This window comes from Pseudorasbora parva, chromosome 10 (genome assembly GCF_024679245.1).
Source record: "Pseudorasbora parva isolate DD20220531a chromosome 10, ASM2467924v1, whole genome shotgun sequence".
Classification (NCBI taxonomy): Eukaryota; Metazoa; Chordata; class Actinopteri; order Cypriniformes; family Gobionidae; genus Pseudorasbora; species Pseudorasbora parva.
Window position 1 is genome coordinate 40,028,395 of NC_090181.1, and position 16,716 is coordinate 40,045,110.

Consider the following 16,716-nt stretch of genomic DNA (forward strand, 5'->3'; position numbering starts at 1 on the left):
CCTGGACTGTTTTATTGTGTGTGTGTGTGTGTGTGTGGCAACCGTCTGTAAGGGGCTGTCTGCGTGTTTACTTTCAGATTGTGTTTTGTTTATTAAAGTTGTTAAATATTCCCCGGCTCCAGCCTCCTTCTTCCAATATCTACATACCCCATTACATTGGTGCTGAAACCCGGAGGAGGGATATGCTGTCGGAGAGGCTTCGCTGCTTGCCACATACACATGTTTAGTATAGAGGTGTAGTCTTTCTTTACAAAATCACCTCGTCAACTGGCCTTGCATGAATAATACAGCGTTTTTAGTTTACGTGGAGCCGTGTGAACGGGATAACTGTAAAGGAAAACTTTTTTATTTTTATTTTAGTACATCGATGTAGTGTAAACACTTTCATATTAATTGTTCTCCACGTTCGTCATTCATTTATTCTGCTAAATATTTAAAAATATCAACAGATAGAACAGTCAAATTGTTTTATTATGGAAAACAACTACACAATTAACTAATTAAATATGCACTAATAATTTATTTCCATGACCCCTAAACCATACAATTTATTCAGTTGCTTAGTCAATATATAGGCCTGCTGAAAAGAACCCGCTAAACTAAGCTAGTCGGGTTTTGGACACTTTTTTACCTGCCCTGGCTGATCTTAGCTTGTCAAGATTGGAGACCAGCTAAAAGACCAGATAAACCAGCAGAACACAAGCTTGGAGACCAGCTGAACTCAGCCAACCAACCTAGACTGGTTTTAGCATGGTTTTTCAGGAGGGAGGGTTTAGATTAAACAAGGATTAGGCCTTAGTTAAATTAGGACATTTAAGTAGCATTTATAAATATGCCCTAGAAAAAAAATTACTGTTGTACATCTTAAAGGGGGGGGGGGGGGGGGCTGTTTCATGCATACTGAGCTTTTTACACTGTTTAAGACTTGGATTCCAATACTAAACATAGACAAAGTTTCAAAAACTAATGTTGGACGTTTGATGGAGTATTTCTGTGTCAAAAATACTCCTTCCGGTTTCTCACAAGTTTCGGAGAGTTTTTTTTCGCGTATGGGTCGGCTTGGCGTCGATAGAGCGGAAGGTCCTTGTATGGGCCGTACGGGCTCTTCTCCTGGTAGGGTGCGCGCGTGTGTGACTAGAGCGAGAGCAAATGCACGCCCATAAACACTCTTTCAGCTGCAGATCACTCATCCGTGAACACTTATGTCGTTATAGTCTGCGCCGCGCTCCACTTTATTCCTATGGGTGACGTCGAGCGACTTCAACGCTTCAGCACAGCATTCCGGGAAGGCAGCGCTGCATTTGAACCGATTTGAACGCAGAAATGACGGGAAGCTTCACAACATCGCGGATCTCCACGGTCACTGCTGTCGGACTTCACCAAATCATATCAAAGAAGTGTGTTTTTGACGGAGCGTTCCCAGCGATAAAGGTTCGGTCCTGGTTTGGAAGCAGCCGGTGAGTAAAACTGCTTCAAATGTCTGTGCTGTTGCTTATCGTCGCGTGAGTAAACATCTGTAAACGTCACGATCGCATGCTTCGTCATTCAAATGCGCTAACGGTTACTCCCTTGTTGTTCTATATAACGTTACACTAGTCTGACGTGCAAAACCGTTTTGTTGACAGGCCACTAAATACAGTACATACCACAGAGACGGACGTCCTGCTGTTGCTGTTTCTCCTGTTCAATTTATTTCAGCCTCCGAATGATTCTGGATCATATATCTATTAGCTGAGATCGATAGCAAGGGTTTCTCCACGCTTGAGGACGTCACCGCTTTGTGCGCTAGTCATTCTTTAGCTCCGCCCACACGATACGCCTCCAGGTGCTCGTTTTTTTTCCGGAAAGACTCGGTACAGCCTATATTTCTTTTATAAATATAATAAAACTAAAGACTTTTCGGAGATATGAAGGATGCAATACTACTCTATAGGTACTCAAGATTGACATGAGATTCAGAAACTGAGTGTTTCACCCCCCTTTAAGACAAAACAATGGCACTGACATATTTTAAGATATGCCAGTGCAAGTTACTTTCAGTTGAAACAGCTCAAACATGCATTCAGTCCTTGCCTGTGAAACCAGAAGATAAGAGTATTTATTTACATGTTACTTGAACTTCAGTTAAAAGACACGAGACTCTCTGTTGAGACTAAAAAAGTTCAGTAGCCTACTGACATCTAATGGTGTAACAGGGCAGCACATCTGCAGTGTTGTTACTGTAAGAATCACCACAAAAATGTGGCTTCAAATAGAATTTAAATATTTATAAATAAATATTATTTTATTATTGGGAAACAATTTAGAGGATAAAAATGTGTTGTCTACTCTCTTTAAAACATCTGTACACTAAGTGACGTTCAAAACTTAATTTCGGGAGGAGTGGATCTAAACTCGAGTTAAAGCTGCTTCCTCGAGCGCTCCACCGTGGACAGCAAGCCAAATACGCGTAAACCTTATGCAAAGAGTATATGGGTAAACAAACTCGTGAAACTAACCTTTAAACTTACAAGAGTTCTAGAAAACTTTGATTACGACAGATCATTAAGTTAGTGCTTGATGAGAAAGGCATTCATAAATGCCAATGCATTAATGTTATAGGCTTGTCATACACAGATGCAGTGGCAACTGCAGTTACAAAGTGAATTACAACATCAGTTGTTGGCCTCATCACATCCACAAAAGAAAAGACCAACGCTGGAATTAATGCAATATATCAGACTTTAGACTGATAGTCACATTAGAGTCTGAACTGAGAAAAAAAGAAAGACAAATCATTGTTATCTCATAAATGAAACTGTATTGATACAGCTTACAAGCTTACGGCATATACTATAGACTCTTTCTTTGTTGCATATACTGTACCTTATTTGCTTTTAACTTATTTTTTGGAACTACTTCAAAAACTACAAAATAGAAATTCTGTGACCCCTAATGTATCCACAGGTCTGAATGATATCCTAGCTTCCTATTTGGTACAGATGGTCATTAAAACCACACATGGGAACCAGGATGGCCGAGTGGTTAAGGCATTGGACTTAAGATTCATTGGACAAATGTTCTTGTGGGTTCAAACCATAGACAGTAAAAGAAATGGACGGAGGGATCCCATTGCCTTCTACGGCGTTAAGTGATGTCAGTATAGGAGCACTCACTTCCTGATGGCTGAGCGAACTGCGCAGGCTCAGACTGAGCTTGACGACGTAGATGTGACGTGAGCCTCCTGTCTGACAGCTGTAGGTCTTCTAGTAGATGTGGAAAGTGAAAGCTGAATCACGTTGTTTAAATATTTTCTCCCGTTGCTTTTGGCTCACTACGGGCTTCTCCCCATTCTTCCCCCTTGACTTTATCAGACTTTGTCTCCACATCCCCCCGACTGTCTCATAGACAGTAAAAGATTGCCTGCGAGCGTCTCCTCAGGTCTATACGGTAATTTCTCAACTGTGCGACAGAGTCGCGTTGGTTATGACGCAATAGTTAGCCTATTTTTACAAAAACAGCTTCTGCGGGGCGATAGTGTAAGATACAAGGTAACGGAGCCTTTTATGCATTGTCGTGTTTCTTTAGAAATAAACAATGGACAAATGGAGTCTTTAAACGCCTCTGATGTAAAGTTATTCACTGTCAAAGTGACTCAAAAATGAATGGGAGTCAATGGGATGCTAACAGCAGGTGATGGCTTGGTTAGCAATGGCAGCCCCTAGGGGTGGAACGCTTTCCGAGCGCTAGATTACCCCCTTGGTTCAAACCCCACTCCGGAGCTTTGTAAACATTAAACTTTGGTACTAGAAAATGTAGGCACAACCAACAGAGAGACAAGTTGCAATGCAATCTTTGCTAATTAAATACATTGATAGCATTCTTCTTAATAAATGGTTTATCCCCCTGTCGACTGGAAAATTTCTGTCCCTTATACCAAAAGCACCTCCATATAACTCCACCATAAGCATATGCATCTTTGCTTTACATATGTAGTGATGTTGTACTGCTTAAACTTTATGAACGTGTCTAAAAGCTTCAAGATACAATGATACAAGATACAAATGTAGAACGTGTTACCTCAAACACATAACTACAATCAAAACCGAAAGTTTAATAGGCTACCAAGTTTAATGTGATGCCTTTTCTTTTTCAAATGAAAGCTGCTCTGTGGGTATGTGGTCATTCGAAACAGAAACAACAATCTATTTCCTCAATTTGAGGTCACACGCTCTCCACAGCCACCAGGATGGCCGAGTGGTTAAGGTGTCGGACTTGAGATTTAATGGACAAATGTCCCACTCCTGGTAGATTTTTTGAAGTGTTTAAAAAGCATATCATATTTACATACACACTGTGATGCTACAGTACTTAAACAGGATTCTCAAAAAGAAGCTGACAGATTTCTCAAACTGATTCAAATGCAACAATGTGTAGATTTGTTTCAGTGTTTGTTGAAATGGAATTGTTTTACACAACGCCTTTTGCAAGTCATATTGCAGAAGTAACTAGTTGGGAAACCAACAATGATGCAAAACAATGTGTTGCATAAATGCTATAATGATAAACTGTATAACGTTATGGTGATCGATCAAACAAACAAAGGCATTCACAGATAAAATAATATTTATTAAATTAAGACAACAAATCATACACACAGAAATCTACCTTAAAATAAAGCAGTAATAAAACATGTACTGTATAATGTTTGCTTGCACTGTACATGGGCGTAAAACACTTGCAGTTTCCTTTTTAATATCTTTAACACATCAAGTAAATGTCCTGTGACACTCGCAGAAGGTTCTCAGTAAGATTGCAGTATCACTTCAGCTCAATTGCATTGCATCTCCTGTGGTTTACAAGAAGACACAATGTTTTTTGCAATGGCAACCATAAAGCGCAGGCACTGGGCATTGGTTGTTCTCTACAAAGTACACGTGACATGGTTAACACTAGAATGAAATACTGTTGTTTGTTTAATATGCTATGGCTTAGCTGAAACTAGACAGCTTCAACACTGAGATCATTTATTGCAACATGGAAAGCAACAACAGAAGAGCTGTCGACAAGGGTTTTTCTTCTTGTATATGACAGCCTTCTTTATCTGAATTGTAGCTTTGGCCACAAAGTCTTGGGTGGCATAAACATTTGCCTCAATGTTGTCCACCATGGGCCCTTGTTCCTCCACCAGCAAAGCCAGCTGGAAAAACAGATCATGGATGTCTCGGATGCGACTTTCCAACTCCAAAAGCTCCTTGTGGCGATTCTCGATCTCAGTGAGAGCTGAGCGAGCGGTTCGCCCGTCTGTGAGCAAGTCATCGGAAAAAACGTTCCACTTGCCGGTCTCGATCATTTCTTCGATTTGATCTCCACTCACTTCTTTACCCATGATCTCCGCTTGCCTTTGGATACGAGTCTTGCAGTTGTCCCTCTGTGCCATTTCGGCGCTGTTGTATTCATTCATAGCCTCGTGAAAAGAACCTGTGATAGAGACAAACTGGCCATGTATCATGCGCACCAAAGCTGAATGGGCTCCGTGTTTCTCCTCCAACTCTTTACAAAGTGCATCCAGCTTCTTTATCCGAGCATACAGGCTCTCCCCTTTCGTTTTGATGTTGCGTGCAATCGTGTTCGAGTCACGCTTGATGCTGCTAATGCGTCTGACAGAGGTGAGAAAGCGTGTGTTCTGTTTGCCCAGTCTCTTCACCTCCATCCTGAGTTGGGCGATTTCTTTCTGGATGGATTGGGCTTCTCTGAAGGTGTCCTCCATGATGTCCTCGCCCTCAAACACCACTGCATGCTGTTCCAATTCACCACTGTCCACATCTTCTCCTCCATCCACTTGCTCATCCTCGCTGTGGACTTTGGGGGCAACACCTCCCAGTTCAGCCAGCCTGTCTCTCATCTTTCCTGGGAGGAAAATTATGATTGTTAGACTTTATTATGACCTACATGACAAGCTTTGACTCTACAAACATTTGTGAGGCCTTCATTGCGCAGTATGATATTCAATTGGAGGAACAAAAAAGCAGACACAGTTCACAATGCAAGCTTGAAAGTGTGGCCTCTCATACAGTAAATGGTTTTAGTACAGCAGCAACAATTTACTATTAAGGTAAACTAACAAGACCAGAGGTGTCTGTCATATAGTTCTTCACCGCAATGGCAACCATGATGCTGCACATTTCCCACCAGATCACCATTCAGAGAATAAAAAAGGTGGGGACTTCCCTTTAGTCCTGTGTTGAACACCTTAAGTAAATAAGAGCAAAATAAGTGACTTAAATCTAAAATCCTGGAGTAAACTCGTTATTGTCTCATTATGAACATGCAAATCTCAAGACACACGTAAACAGAACAAAAGTCTAATCTAAAACCAACCAGTCTATTCCCGGATGTAAAGTCAACATTGAGCACTAATGAAAAATATCAATGTTATAGGCTAAATCAAACAACGCAGCCACACACAAACAAAAAGTAACTTGCTAGCCTACATCACTTTAAAGTGAACACTGTAATAAACACATAAATAAAGGATCTTAATTTTAACTTCCTCAAAAAATATAGTAGCCTAAGCCAAGATCTCTTAAAGGTAACCACAATTAAAATAGTATGCTTACTATAAACGATAGAAGGAGTGCAGCCATTTCAAGTTCCTTGTTTATTTCAGATTATAACGATGCGGTAAACAACTTCGCCAAACCTTTTTTGTTGTTTAAATCAAAATTGAAATGAGTTGAAACGATACATAAACTGTCAACGTTACCTTATTTCATGTCCCTTCGTTCAATTCAAACGCTATAAACACGAGCTTGTATGGTTTCCGAACGCGCATCGCCTCATGTCAGTCACATCGCTGCAGGAAATAACGTTGCAGTCGAATGACTGACTGAGACTGACTGGTGGGAGTTTCCGACAAGTCAGAGCACGAACGTTAACTCATACTAAAGTTTTAAAAAAAGATTTCCCGTTAACTTCACTGACACTATTTACACCCTAAAACGCCCCACTTTCCACCCAGGATCATATAGATGTTTAAATCCCTCACATCATTTATTTTGCTCAGACGTTTCACATTCAACATTCACATTGCAAATCCAGTGGCTGAATATAGTGCAAAATCGATCAATACTGTTTTTTACCAAAGGGCATTTGTCAAAACCAATCCATTTATATTTGTGGCAGTGCTGGAGTCTTAGGCCTACATGCCAATGCAAATCTTATTATTTTGGTTGTGTTTAAACTGAGTCCAACACTTATTGACGGTTTATTTCCTAACAAGATATCCAAACCAGCTTTCTCTTCTGAGGTATGACGGTAGCCTATAAGCAATTTATGGGTAATTATCCTTTTAGCCAGGGTCGGCCTGGTTGAATCATAACTTAATCAAACCTAACATTCTGACTGCACCCTGGAAGCAATTTTGCACTTAAAAGAAGTAATAGCCGTCCAAACACAGCCTTGACTTCAAGGTCACTGTTGAATCACTGTTGACTTTGCTTGCATCAAGGAACACCATACATCTTGTAAGTTATTTTGGCAAAAACGACATGTAATCAAATTCAAGGTTATTTAGGCTAGAAGTGGGTTACAGCCAGATAGTTAACCGAGATGGTGAAATTACTTTTGAGATTTAATGAGATTGAGATCAATTAAATTTGAGAGGTACTAGTCAAAATGCAATCCTTTCAGAATTCCTTTTCAGTGAATTCCTTTTCAGTGAATTGCTAGTAATTTGGCAAATCAGAAATTATATGCAATCATGTCTAGCAGAATAAACAAAGGTGTTGTCGCTCAAAAAAAACCTAAGGTAGCCTAAGGTGTTCTAACTCTATTGATTGGCTGTGTTCTGAAACTATTTCTATGACAAATAGTAGCCTAAGCCAGATGAGTCACACACAGTAATCATGTGAGTGCAAAAGCAGAAGTGAAACAGCAAAAAAAAATCTGCACATGATAGCCCAGCTAAACCTAATGGTGTTTGCATATGCAGGATAAAAAAATTGCAGATGTTTTTGCAATCAGATATTTATCTGTATTCTAAGTCAAGTAAAAGGAATAGGCTCGTTTGTCGCCACATGATGGCAGTAGAGCCTAATAATGACTCTCAGAACATTGTGACCTTTTCCTCCCTGAAGCAATCACTAAAGTTTAAAATCTAAGATCTTAGAGAACCTAAAATGTATTTGCTTATGTGGGTGCTGGGACTGTATATTTTTGTCAACAGTTGTTTGAGCATAACTGCTTTTTTTGTTTCCTGTGCCTGACAGGAGTGCATTTCCCAAAAACATTGTTAGCCAACTTTCTGTTGAATTGTGTTGGTAACGACGGAACTTGTGACCATAGCTGGCTTTGGGAAACGCACCCCAGATCAGTGTGGGTTTCCTCTTTGTACTATGGTTCCTTCCTTACTCTCATGGTCTCAGGGACGTTTTGCTTTCTGATGAAACTGTGACTGTGTAGGCCTAAAACTGAACAATTATAAGGCCTGTACACTCTCTGAATTAAAAAAAAAAATTGTACCTTTAGGGGTACAACAGCTTGTCACTGGGGCAGTCTTTGTACCTTTTTTACCTTTAAATTGTGCAAATTAGTACCTGAGAATAGCAATATGTGCCTTAGAGTACTACTGTGAACATTTTAGCTGTAAAAAGGTACAAATAATATACACAAAAGGGTAGGCCTACACATTTTTCTTTGCACATTTTTTTTACACCTGTTTAGTAGGCTAACCATGGCATTTTTACTTTTAGGAAATATACATTTTTATATATTTTTTATGTATATTGTAATGTATATTTTTATATAGGCTACATTTATAAGAAATTTCTGTAATACAGCCCCAGTTATTTACTACACTGTAAAAAAGTATATGATCAATAAATAGATAAGAAATTTTAAACTTGTTTTTATTAGTTATACAATATGTAACTCATTTTTTAAAGTCAGTTTTTTTTACAGTGTACTTGTGTTTACTTCTGCACTGCATACTTGATGTACAGTATTCATACATTTGCCTGGTAATATCATGGTAATTTGTTCGATTTCAATTTTGCTGTTGATGTTCGGAATTGATAGCATGCATATCAAACTGATAATATGCATCACTGTAGTCAGATGACAGTGATCAGAATATTTATTAAATGGTTAGTTCACCCAAACATGAAAATTCTGTCACTGTCATGTTGATCCAAATCCGTAAGACTTTCGTTCATCTTCAGAACACAAATGAAGATCTTTTTACTGAAATCTGTGAGATTTCTGTCCCTCCATTGACAGATATGCAACTACCACTTTTAATGTCCAGAAAGGTAGTAAAGACATTAAAGTAACCAATGTGACTCCAGCGGTTTATATATTTATATAATATAGTATATAATTTATATGTGAGAAGTGAGTTTTCCTATTTTACAGCACTGTGTTTCTGATGATATGTTTTTGTGCACTATGTATGATTTTAAACTGCTTAAGACATAACTCAGTTATTGCACTTCCACTGCATGCTCAATTTGTTTATGCATCTAATGGAATTACACCCTTCCGCCTGAAGTCTACCTGTCTCTGTCGTGTGAGAATAGTGCTTCTGCACATAACTAAGATATGCTGTGCAAACACAGAGACACAGAGTGTTTCCAAAATGAATTATACGGTCAGAATGTCATTTTTTCATTACATTAGGATATTAAATCACTTTAGGAAAAAAGGACAAGCAATATAGTTCATGACCCAACTGCAAGGGTCATGCAATGATTTTAATTCAAGAGCTATTCATAAACAGCAACCACTCAGAACACCTGAGCATCAAGACAGCCTGAACATTTTCTTTGAGATGTAAAAGTCCAAAAGCTTTTACACTTGTATATAATCATTAACTGATCAACTTCTGAACATTTAGCTTAAACCAAAATTTAAATGGCAGTTGCCCCTTTGTTATATATAAGGTACAGGTTTCATACAGTTGTGGTCAAAATCATTGGCCCCTTGGTAAATATGATCCAAAATTGCAATAAAAATAAATCTGCATTTTTAACCTTTTATCTTTTATTATAAATAAATAAATAAAAACGCAAAAATATAACCTTTCATTAAAGTAAATTAATTTAAAGTGTATGTGGGGGGGGGGGGGGGGGGTCTAAAAAACTATTTTTCAGTACACCAGGCTGACTAGCAACATGAAATTGTCTAGCTATGGCTTCTTGTTTCACAGGACTTTAAATATGACAAAGACAAAAGCCAAATTCCCTTAATTGTTCATCACAATGAGTAAAACCAAAGAATCTAGTTCTGATGTGCAGCAAAAGATTGTCGAGCTTCACCAGGGCAATAATTAAGAAGTTCCAATCAACTAAAGATGTACTGAATCAGACTGGAAGAGAACGTGTGTCTACACCGATCAGGCATAACATTATGACCCCCTTCCTAATATTGTGTTGGTCCCCTTTTGCTGCCAAAACAGCCCTGACCCATTGAGGCATGTACTCCATTAGAGCCCTGTGTGCTGTGGTATCTGACACCAAGATGTTAGCAGCAGATCTTTTCGATCCTGTAAGTTGCAAATGGTGAGGCCTCCATACTCGATTTGATTGAGTCAACAATCCTCAAACCATTCCTGAACCATTTTTGCTTTGTGGCAGAGTGTATTATCCTGCTGAAAGAGGCCACAGCCACCAGGAAATACCGTTTCCATGAAAGGGTGTACATGGTCTGCAACAATGCCTATAGGTAGGTGGTACATGTCAAAATAACATCCACATGGATATCAGGACCCTAGGATTCAGAACATTGCCCAAAGCATCACAATGCCTACGACGGCTTGTCTTCTTTTCATAGTGCATCTTGGTGCCATGTGTTCCCCAGGTAAGTGACACCACGTGCACCCGGCCATCCACGTGATGTAAAAGAAAAGTGATTCATCAGACCAGGCCACCTTCTTCCATTGCTCCGTGGATCAGTTCTGATGCTCACGTGCCCACTGGTGGCGCTTTCGCCGGTGGACAGGGGTCATCATGAGCACTCTGACTAGCCTGTGGCTATGCAGCTCCATATGCAACAAACTTTGATGCACTGTGTATTCTGACACATTTCTATCAGAACCAGCATTAACTTCTTGAGCTAGTAGCTCATCAATGAGCCTTGGCCATTACCATGTGGCCGCTTCACCACTGTTCCTTCCTTGGACCATTTTTGATATATTCTGACCACTGCAGATCGGGAACACCCCACAAGGGCGGCAGTTTTGGAGATGTATATCATCTTAATGCACGGTGAGGAGAGTTTGAGTGACCAAAGACTCTCCTAGGGTCACAGCTGGAGAATTGCAGAGATTAGTTGAGTCTTGGGGTGAGAAGGCCTAAAAAAATGATCAAACAGCACCTATATTAAGTGTTTGGAGGGGATTCAAGAAAAATCCTCCTCAGTCGTCCAAAAACAAACTCCAGCATATTCAGTTGTCAGACACGACTGAAACTTCAAACAGGACCGGCTTCTTAAACTATAAAAAGAGCTTTGGCAGTAAACCCACCAGGTGGGTTTGGTGCAAACAGGGATAAAAAGAACCCCATGTCCTCAGCTAAATATACAGCTGGATCTTTAATGTTGTGGGCCTAGTTTTTTGCTGGAGGTCCTGGACATCTTGTTCAGATACATGAAATCATGGAGTCTAGCAAATACCAACAGATAAAAATCTAAACCTGACGGCCTCTGCTGAAATCTTATAATGGGCCGTGGCTTTATTCCAAAAATGTACAAAGATGTATTTCATGAGGTGATTTACCCCCCACTTTCATTTTTTTTTTACTTCAATGAAAGGTTAGAATTTTTATTTTTACCGTTTTTTTGGGGGGTGTCTTTGTGTGTGTGTGTGGGGGGGGGGACTCAATTATTCTGATCACTACTGTATGCATTTGAAGTATTATATGTATGCCTAATACAAATTCTACATGTTGAAAACCATGGTACGTGTGAAAGTGTAACTTATTTTAATTATGTATTTACAACTGACCATAAAAAAAAACGTTTAAATGATAAAATGTTTGTTACCCGACCATCACTATACACTGTGTATAATATGGAATATTTGTATTTTATTTGTAGATATTAATTAATCAATGGATTTCCTGTTCATCTGAAATATTCTTGCATTAAGGTTTTTTAGTAAAAGGAGCAAGTCAAACAATCCTTTGTAGGTTACAGCACCGGTCACATAAAAAGGGTCCTTTTTAAAGGTCCTCTTCTCTCTGCCTTTCTGTAAGTTTGCATTTAATCACACCTAATGAGATACCTGTAATTCACTTATACCATTACAGACCAAGGAGTCACAACACACAATCATGCAATCAAGCATCCTGCAAGCTGGGAAATTTGTAGGGATGCGCCAGAAATGTTGCCCATTACCAATAATTATTTATATTTGAAAGCTGATAACCAATATATGGGCAGATAAATCTTAATACAATATTTTATAAACTAGCCTGATTACAAAAACAAAAGTCTCACCATTAAAAGCCATGTCCCATAAACATCAACATGGCTCAAGCCTATACAGTACAGTAGCCTATTTGAACCACTGTATGAACCCTTAACTTTTCAAATTAATTTTACACTTAAATTGCCAACTTACTTCATAAAAAAAAGATAACATTACAATAAGGTTTAATTTTGTAAGCATTAGTTAACAACAATGAATGAACAATACAACAAAGATTTATTTATCTCAGCCCATGTTAATCTCAACATTTTCTAAACCAAAGTTGTCTGTTAACATTAGGTAATGCACTGTGAATGGACTGTTAATAAACATACATTATATTACTAACATTAACAAAGGTTATTGCTCTCTGTTTGTTCATGTTAGTTAATGCATTAACAAATGAGACCTTATTTGTAATCAAAAATGCATGTGCCATGCATTAAATAGACTCCACCTGGATAATAAAGAAATGATCTTAGTCAAACCATATTGTTGATGAAAATAATATGAGAACAATAAAAGTGCTAGAACTATTAATAATATCGGTTCAGTGTTTTTGAAGATAAGCATACGTAAACATTTAATATTAGTATATTGTTTCAAATAAATAACATTGCTGTTTGAGAGCACGCATTAAGGCTGAAGAGAATAAACAACCATAAACTGAACTGCTTAGAAGGTAAATTAACACAACTAAACACATCATATATGAGAACAATCTGATATTTTTACAAAATAAATATATTACAACTTATATTTGCACAAAAATCCCACACAGGTGAACTTAGTCACATAGTCAGAAGGCTTATAACTCCAGTCTTCCCCTGTTTGAGTTAAAACTGAAGATGATCACTGGTACAATGAAACAAATGTAACAATTGATCCACTAAAGACAAGGTTTAGATGAACCTAAGTGCAGTCCTTTATTTTACTCAAAATCATAAACATAAAACAGACTTGGCTTTGAAAAAAAACAATGGCTTAACTTGATAAAAACAAAGACACTTAAACTAGCAGGTTATACATTCAATAACAGACGAAGACACATGGCAACAAATGAGGTCTAAATACACATGGACTAATGCCAAGTCAAGGAACACCTGTGAAAAATGATAAAACAATAAACCAATGACAAAAAAAAACAATGGCAAAAACGCATGAGGGCATGGAGTCACATGACAAGTGCATGACAAAAAGCATGACTAAACGAAACAAACTAAGAAACGTAATAGTGAACATGGAAAACTCAAAAACATGAACCTGAAACATGAACCAACACCAAAAAACCCTGTGGTGGCCCCAGAAGCCCAAACACCAAAAGTCTTAGGGGCAGACTTGGGGGAGGGATGGTGGGCCAGGCCCGTGCCAAGGCACTAGACATGGACCCTGGTATGGCTTGGACAGGCCTGGAAGTGTGGGCAGGCCTCATCCCTGCAGCGTGGGTGGCCATGGCAGATCAGGAGAAGTTGCATGCTATGGCAGATCAGGAGCCGTGGGTGGCCATGGCAGATCAGGAGCCGTGGGATGCTATGGCAGATCAGGAGAAGTTGGATGTTATAGCAGATCAGGAGCCGTGGGCGGCCATGGCAGATCAGGAGCCGTGGGATGCTATGGCAGATCAGGAGAAGTTGGATGTTATAGCAGATCAGGAGCCGTGGGTGGCCATGGCAGATCAGGGGCCGTGGGATGCTATGGCAGATCAGGAGCCGTGGGATGCTATGGCAGATCAGGAACCGGGGGCGGCCATGGCAGATCAGGAACCGTAGGATGCTATGGCAGATCAGGAGAAGTAGGATGCTATGGCAGATCAGGAGCCGGGGGCAGCCATGGCAGATCAGGAGAAGTTGGATGCTATGGCAGATCAGGAGCCGTGGGTGGCCATGGCAGATCAGGAGCCGTGGGATGCTATGGCAGATCAGGAGAAGTAGGATGCTATGGCAGACCAGGAGCCGTGGGATGCTATAGCAGATCAGGAGCCGTGGGATGCTATGGCATATCAGGAACCGGGGGCGGCCATGGCAGATCAGGAACCATAGGATGCCATGGCAAATCAGGAGCCGTGGGATGCTATGGCAGATCAGGAGCGGTGGGATGCTATGGCGGATCAGGAGCCGTGGGATGCTATGGCGGATCAGGAGCTGTTGGATGCTATGGCAGATCAGGAGAAGTGGGGTGCTATGGCAGATCAGGAGCCGTGAGATGCTATGGCAGATCAGGAGCCGTGGGATGCTATGGCAGATCAGGATAAGTGGGATGTCCAATCCAATCCACCTTTATTTATAAAGCACCTTAAAAACAACACTGTTGACCAAAGTGCTGAACACAATTCACAAAACAAAAACAGCAAAATAGCAATAAAATAAATACAACAATACCATAAAGTCAACCCTCAAACTGATCCAAAAGCCAAAGAAAATAAATGAGTCTTGAGACAGGATTTAAAAACAGGGAGAGACTCAGCCAGTCTAATGTGCAGAGGCAGCTCATTCCATAGTCTCAGAGCTGCCACGGCAAACGCACGATCACCTCTAAGTTTACTTTTCGTCTTTGGGACGACTAACAGAGCCTGATCTGCCGACCGGAGTGAGCGAGAAGGGGTGTAAGGCACAATCAGATCTGATAAATACTTGGGGGCCAGGCCATGAAGACATTTAAAAACAAATAACAGAATTTTAAAATTAATGCGGAAATGCACAGGTAGCCAGTGTAGGGACTGGAGAACTGGTGAAATATGGTCATGTTTCCGGGTTCCGGTTAAAAGACGAGCGGCTGCATTTTGGACTAGTTGTAAGCGTGCCAGTAGTGATTTGTTAAGACCAGTGTAAAGGGCATTACAATAATCTAAACGAGTAGTGATAAATGCATGGATTAAAATTTCAAAATTCTGTCGAGATACAAATGGTTTTACTTTGGCTAATTGCCTCAGCTGGAAGAAACTGGTCTTCACCACTGCACTGACCTGAGCATCAAATTTTAAGCAACCGTCCATCTTTACTCCCAGGTTTGTGACCACTGGGCTAATGACTCTGCTTAAACAGCCCAGATCAACAGGCACTCCAGCACCTGAGTCACTCGGAGCAAATAACACAAACTCAGTTTTACTCTCATTAAAATACAAGAAATTCATAGCCATCCATGCTCTTACTTCATTTAGACACTCTAAAAGGGTTTTTGACTGGCTTAGCGGTACATATATTTGACAGTCGTCAGCATAAAAATGAAACGAAACATTGTGTCTTCTAAGGACTGACCCAAGAGGCAGCACATACAATGAAAAAAGCAGCGGCCCAAGGACAGACCCTTGTGGGATTCCGCACGTCAGAGGAGCCGAAGTGGACACAGCTTCATTAACCTGAACTGAAAAACTTCGTCCTTCCAAATAAGACATAATCCAGGTCAAGGCCATCCCCTTAATGCCCACACTGTTCTCCAGTCGAGACAATAGGATTTGGTGATCAACTGTATCGAACGCAGCCGTTAGGTCCAGTAGCAGCAGAGCAACAGTATCACCAGAGTCTGAAGCCAGGATGTGATGGAAGTTCAGGAGCCGTGAGATGCTATGGCAGATAAGGAGAAGTGGGCGGCCATGGTGGATCAGGAGAAGTGGGATGCTATGGCAGATCAGGAGAAGTGGGCGGCCATGGTGGATCAGGAGAAGAGGGATGCTATGGTGGATCAGGAGCCGTGAGATGCTTTGGCAGATCAAGAGCCGTGGGATGCTTTGGCAGATCAAGAGCCGTGGGATGCTTTGGCAGATCAGGAGCCGTGGGATGCTATGGCAGATCAGGAGCGGTGAGATGCTATGGCAGATCAGGAGCCGTGGGATGCTTTGGCAGATCAGGAGTCGTGAGATGCTTTGGCAGATCAGGAACCGTGAGATGCTTTGGCAGATCAGGAGTCGTGAGATGCTTTGGCAGATCAGGAGCCGTGGGATGCTTTGGCAGATCAGGAGCCGTGAGATGCTTTGGCAGATCAGGAGTCGTAAGATGCTTTGGCAGATCAGGAGCAGTGGGATGCTTTGGCAGATCAGGAGCCGTGGGATGCTTTGGCAGATCAGGAGCCGTGGGATGCTTTGGCTGATCAGGAGCCGTGGGATGCTATGGCGGATCAGGAGCCGTGAGATGCTATGGTGGATCAGGAGCCGTGAGATGCTATGGTGGATCAGGAGCCGTGGGATGCTATGGGGGATCAGGAGCCGTGGGATGCTATGGCGGATCAGGAGCCGTGAGATGCTATGGTGGATCAGGAGCCGTGAGATGCTATGGTGG

General features: G+C 40.7%; 1 protein-coding gene across 1 annotated transcript; it reads right to left on the reverse strand.

Annotated features, from left to right (window-relative positions):
• Window positions 1-4,587: 4,587 nt before the first annotated feature.
• On the reverse strand, window positions 4,588-6,903 carry stx11a (syntaxin 11a). Its single transcript, XM_067454714.1, has 2 exons — window positions 6,746-6,903; window positions 4,588-5,889 (listed from the first exon to the last, which is right to left on the reverse strand). The coding sequence occupies exon 2, from the start codon at window positions 5,882-5,884 to the stop codon at window positions 5,003-5,005; it is 882 nt and encodes a 293-aa protein (XP_067310815.1). The 5' UTR covers window positions 5,885-5,889; window positions 6,746-6,903; the 3' UTR covers window positions 4,588-5,002.
• Window positions 6,904-16,716: the final 9,813 nt, after the last annotated feature.

What these genes read in the sequence shown, in the direction of transcription:
- stx11a (XM_067454714.1), bottom strand. Translation starts at nt 5,884, where the DNA reads ATGAGAGACAGGCTGGCTGAACTGGGAGGTGTTGCCCCCAAAGTCCAC.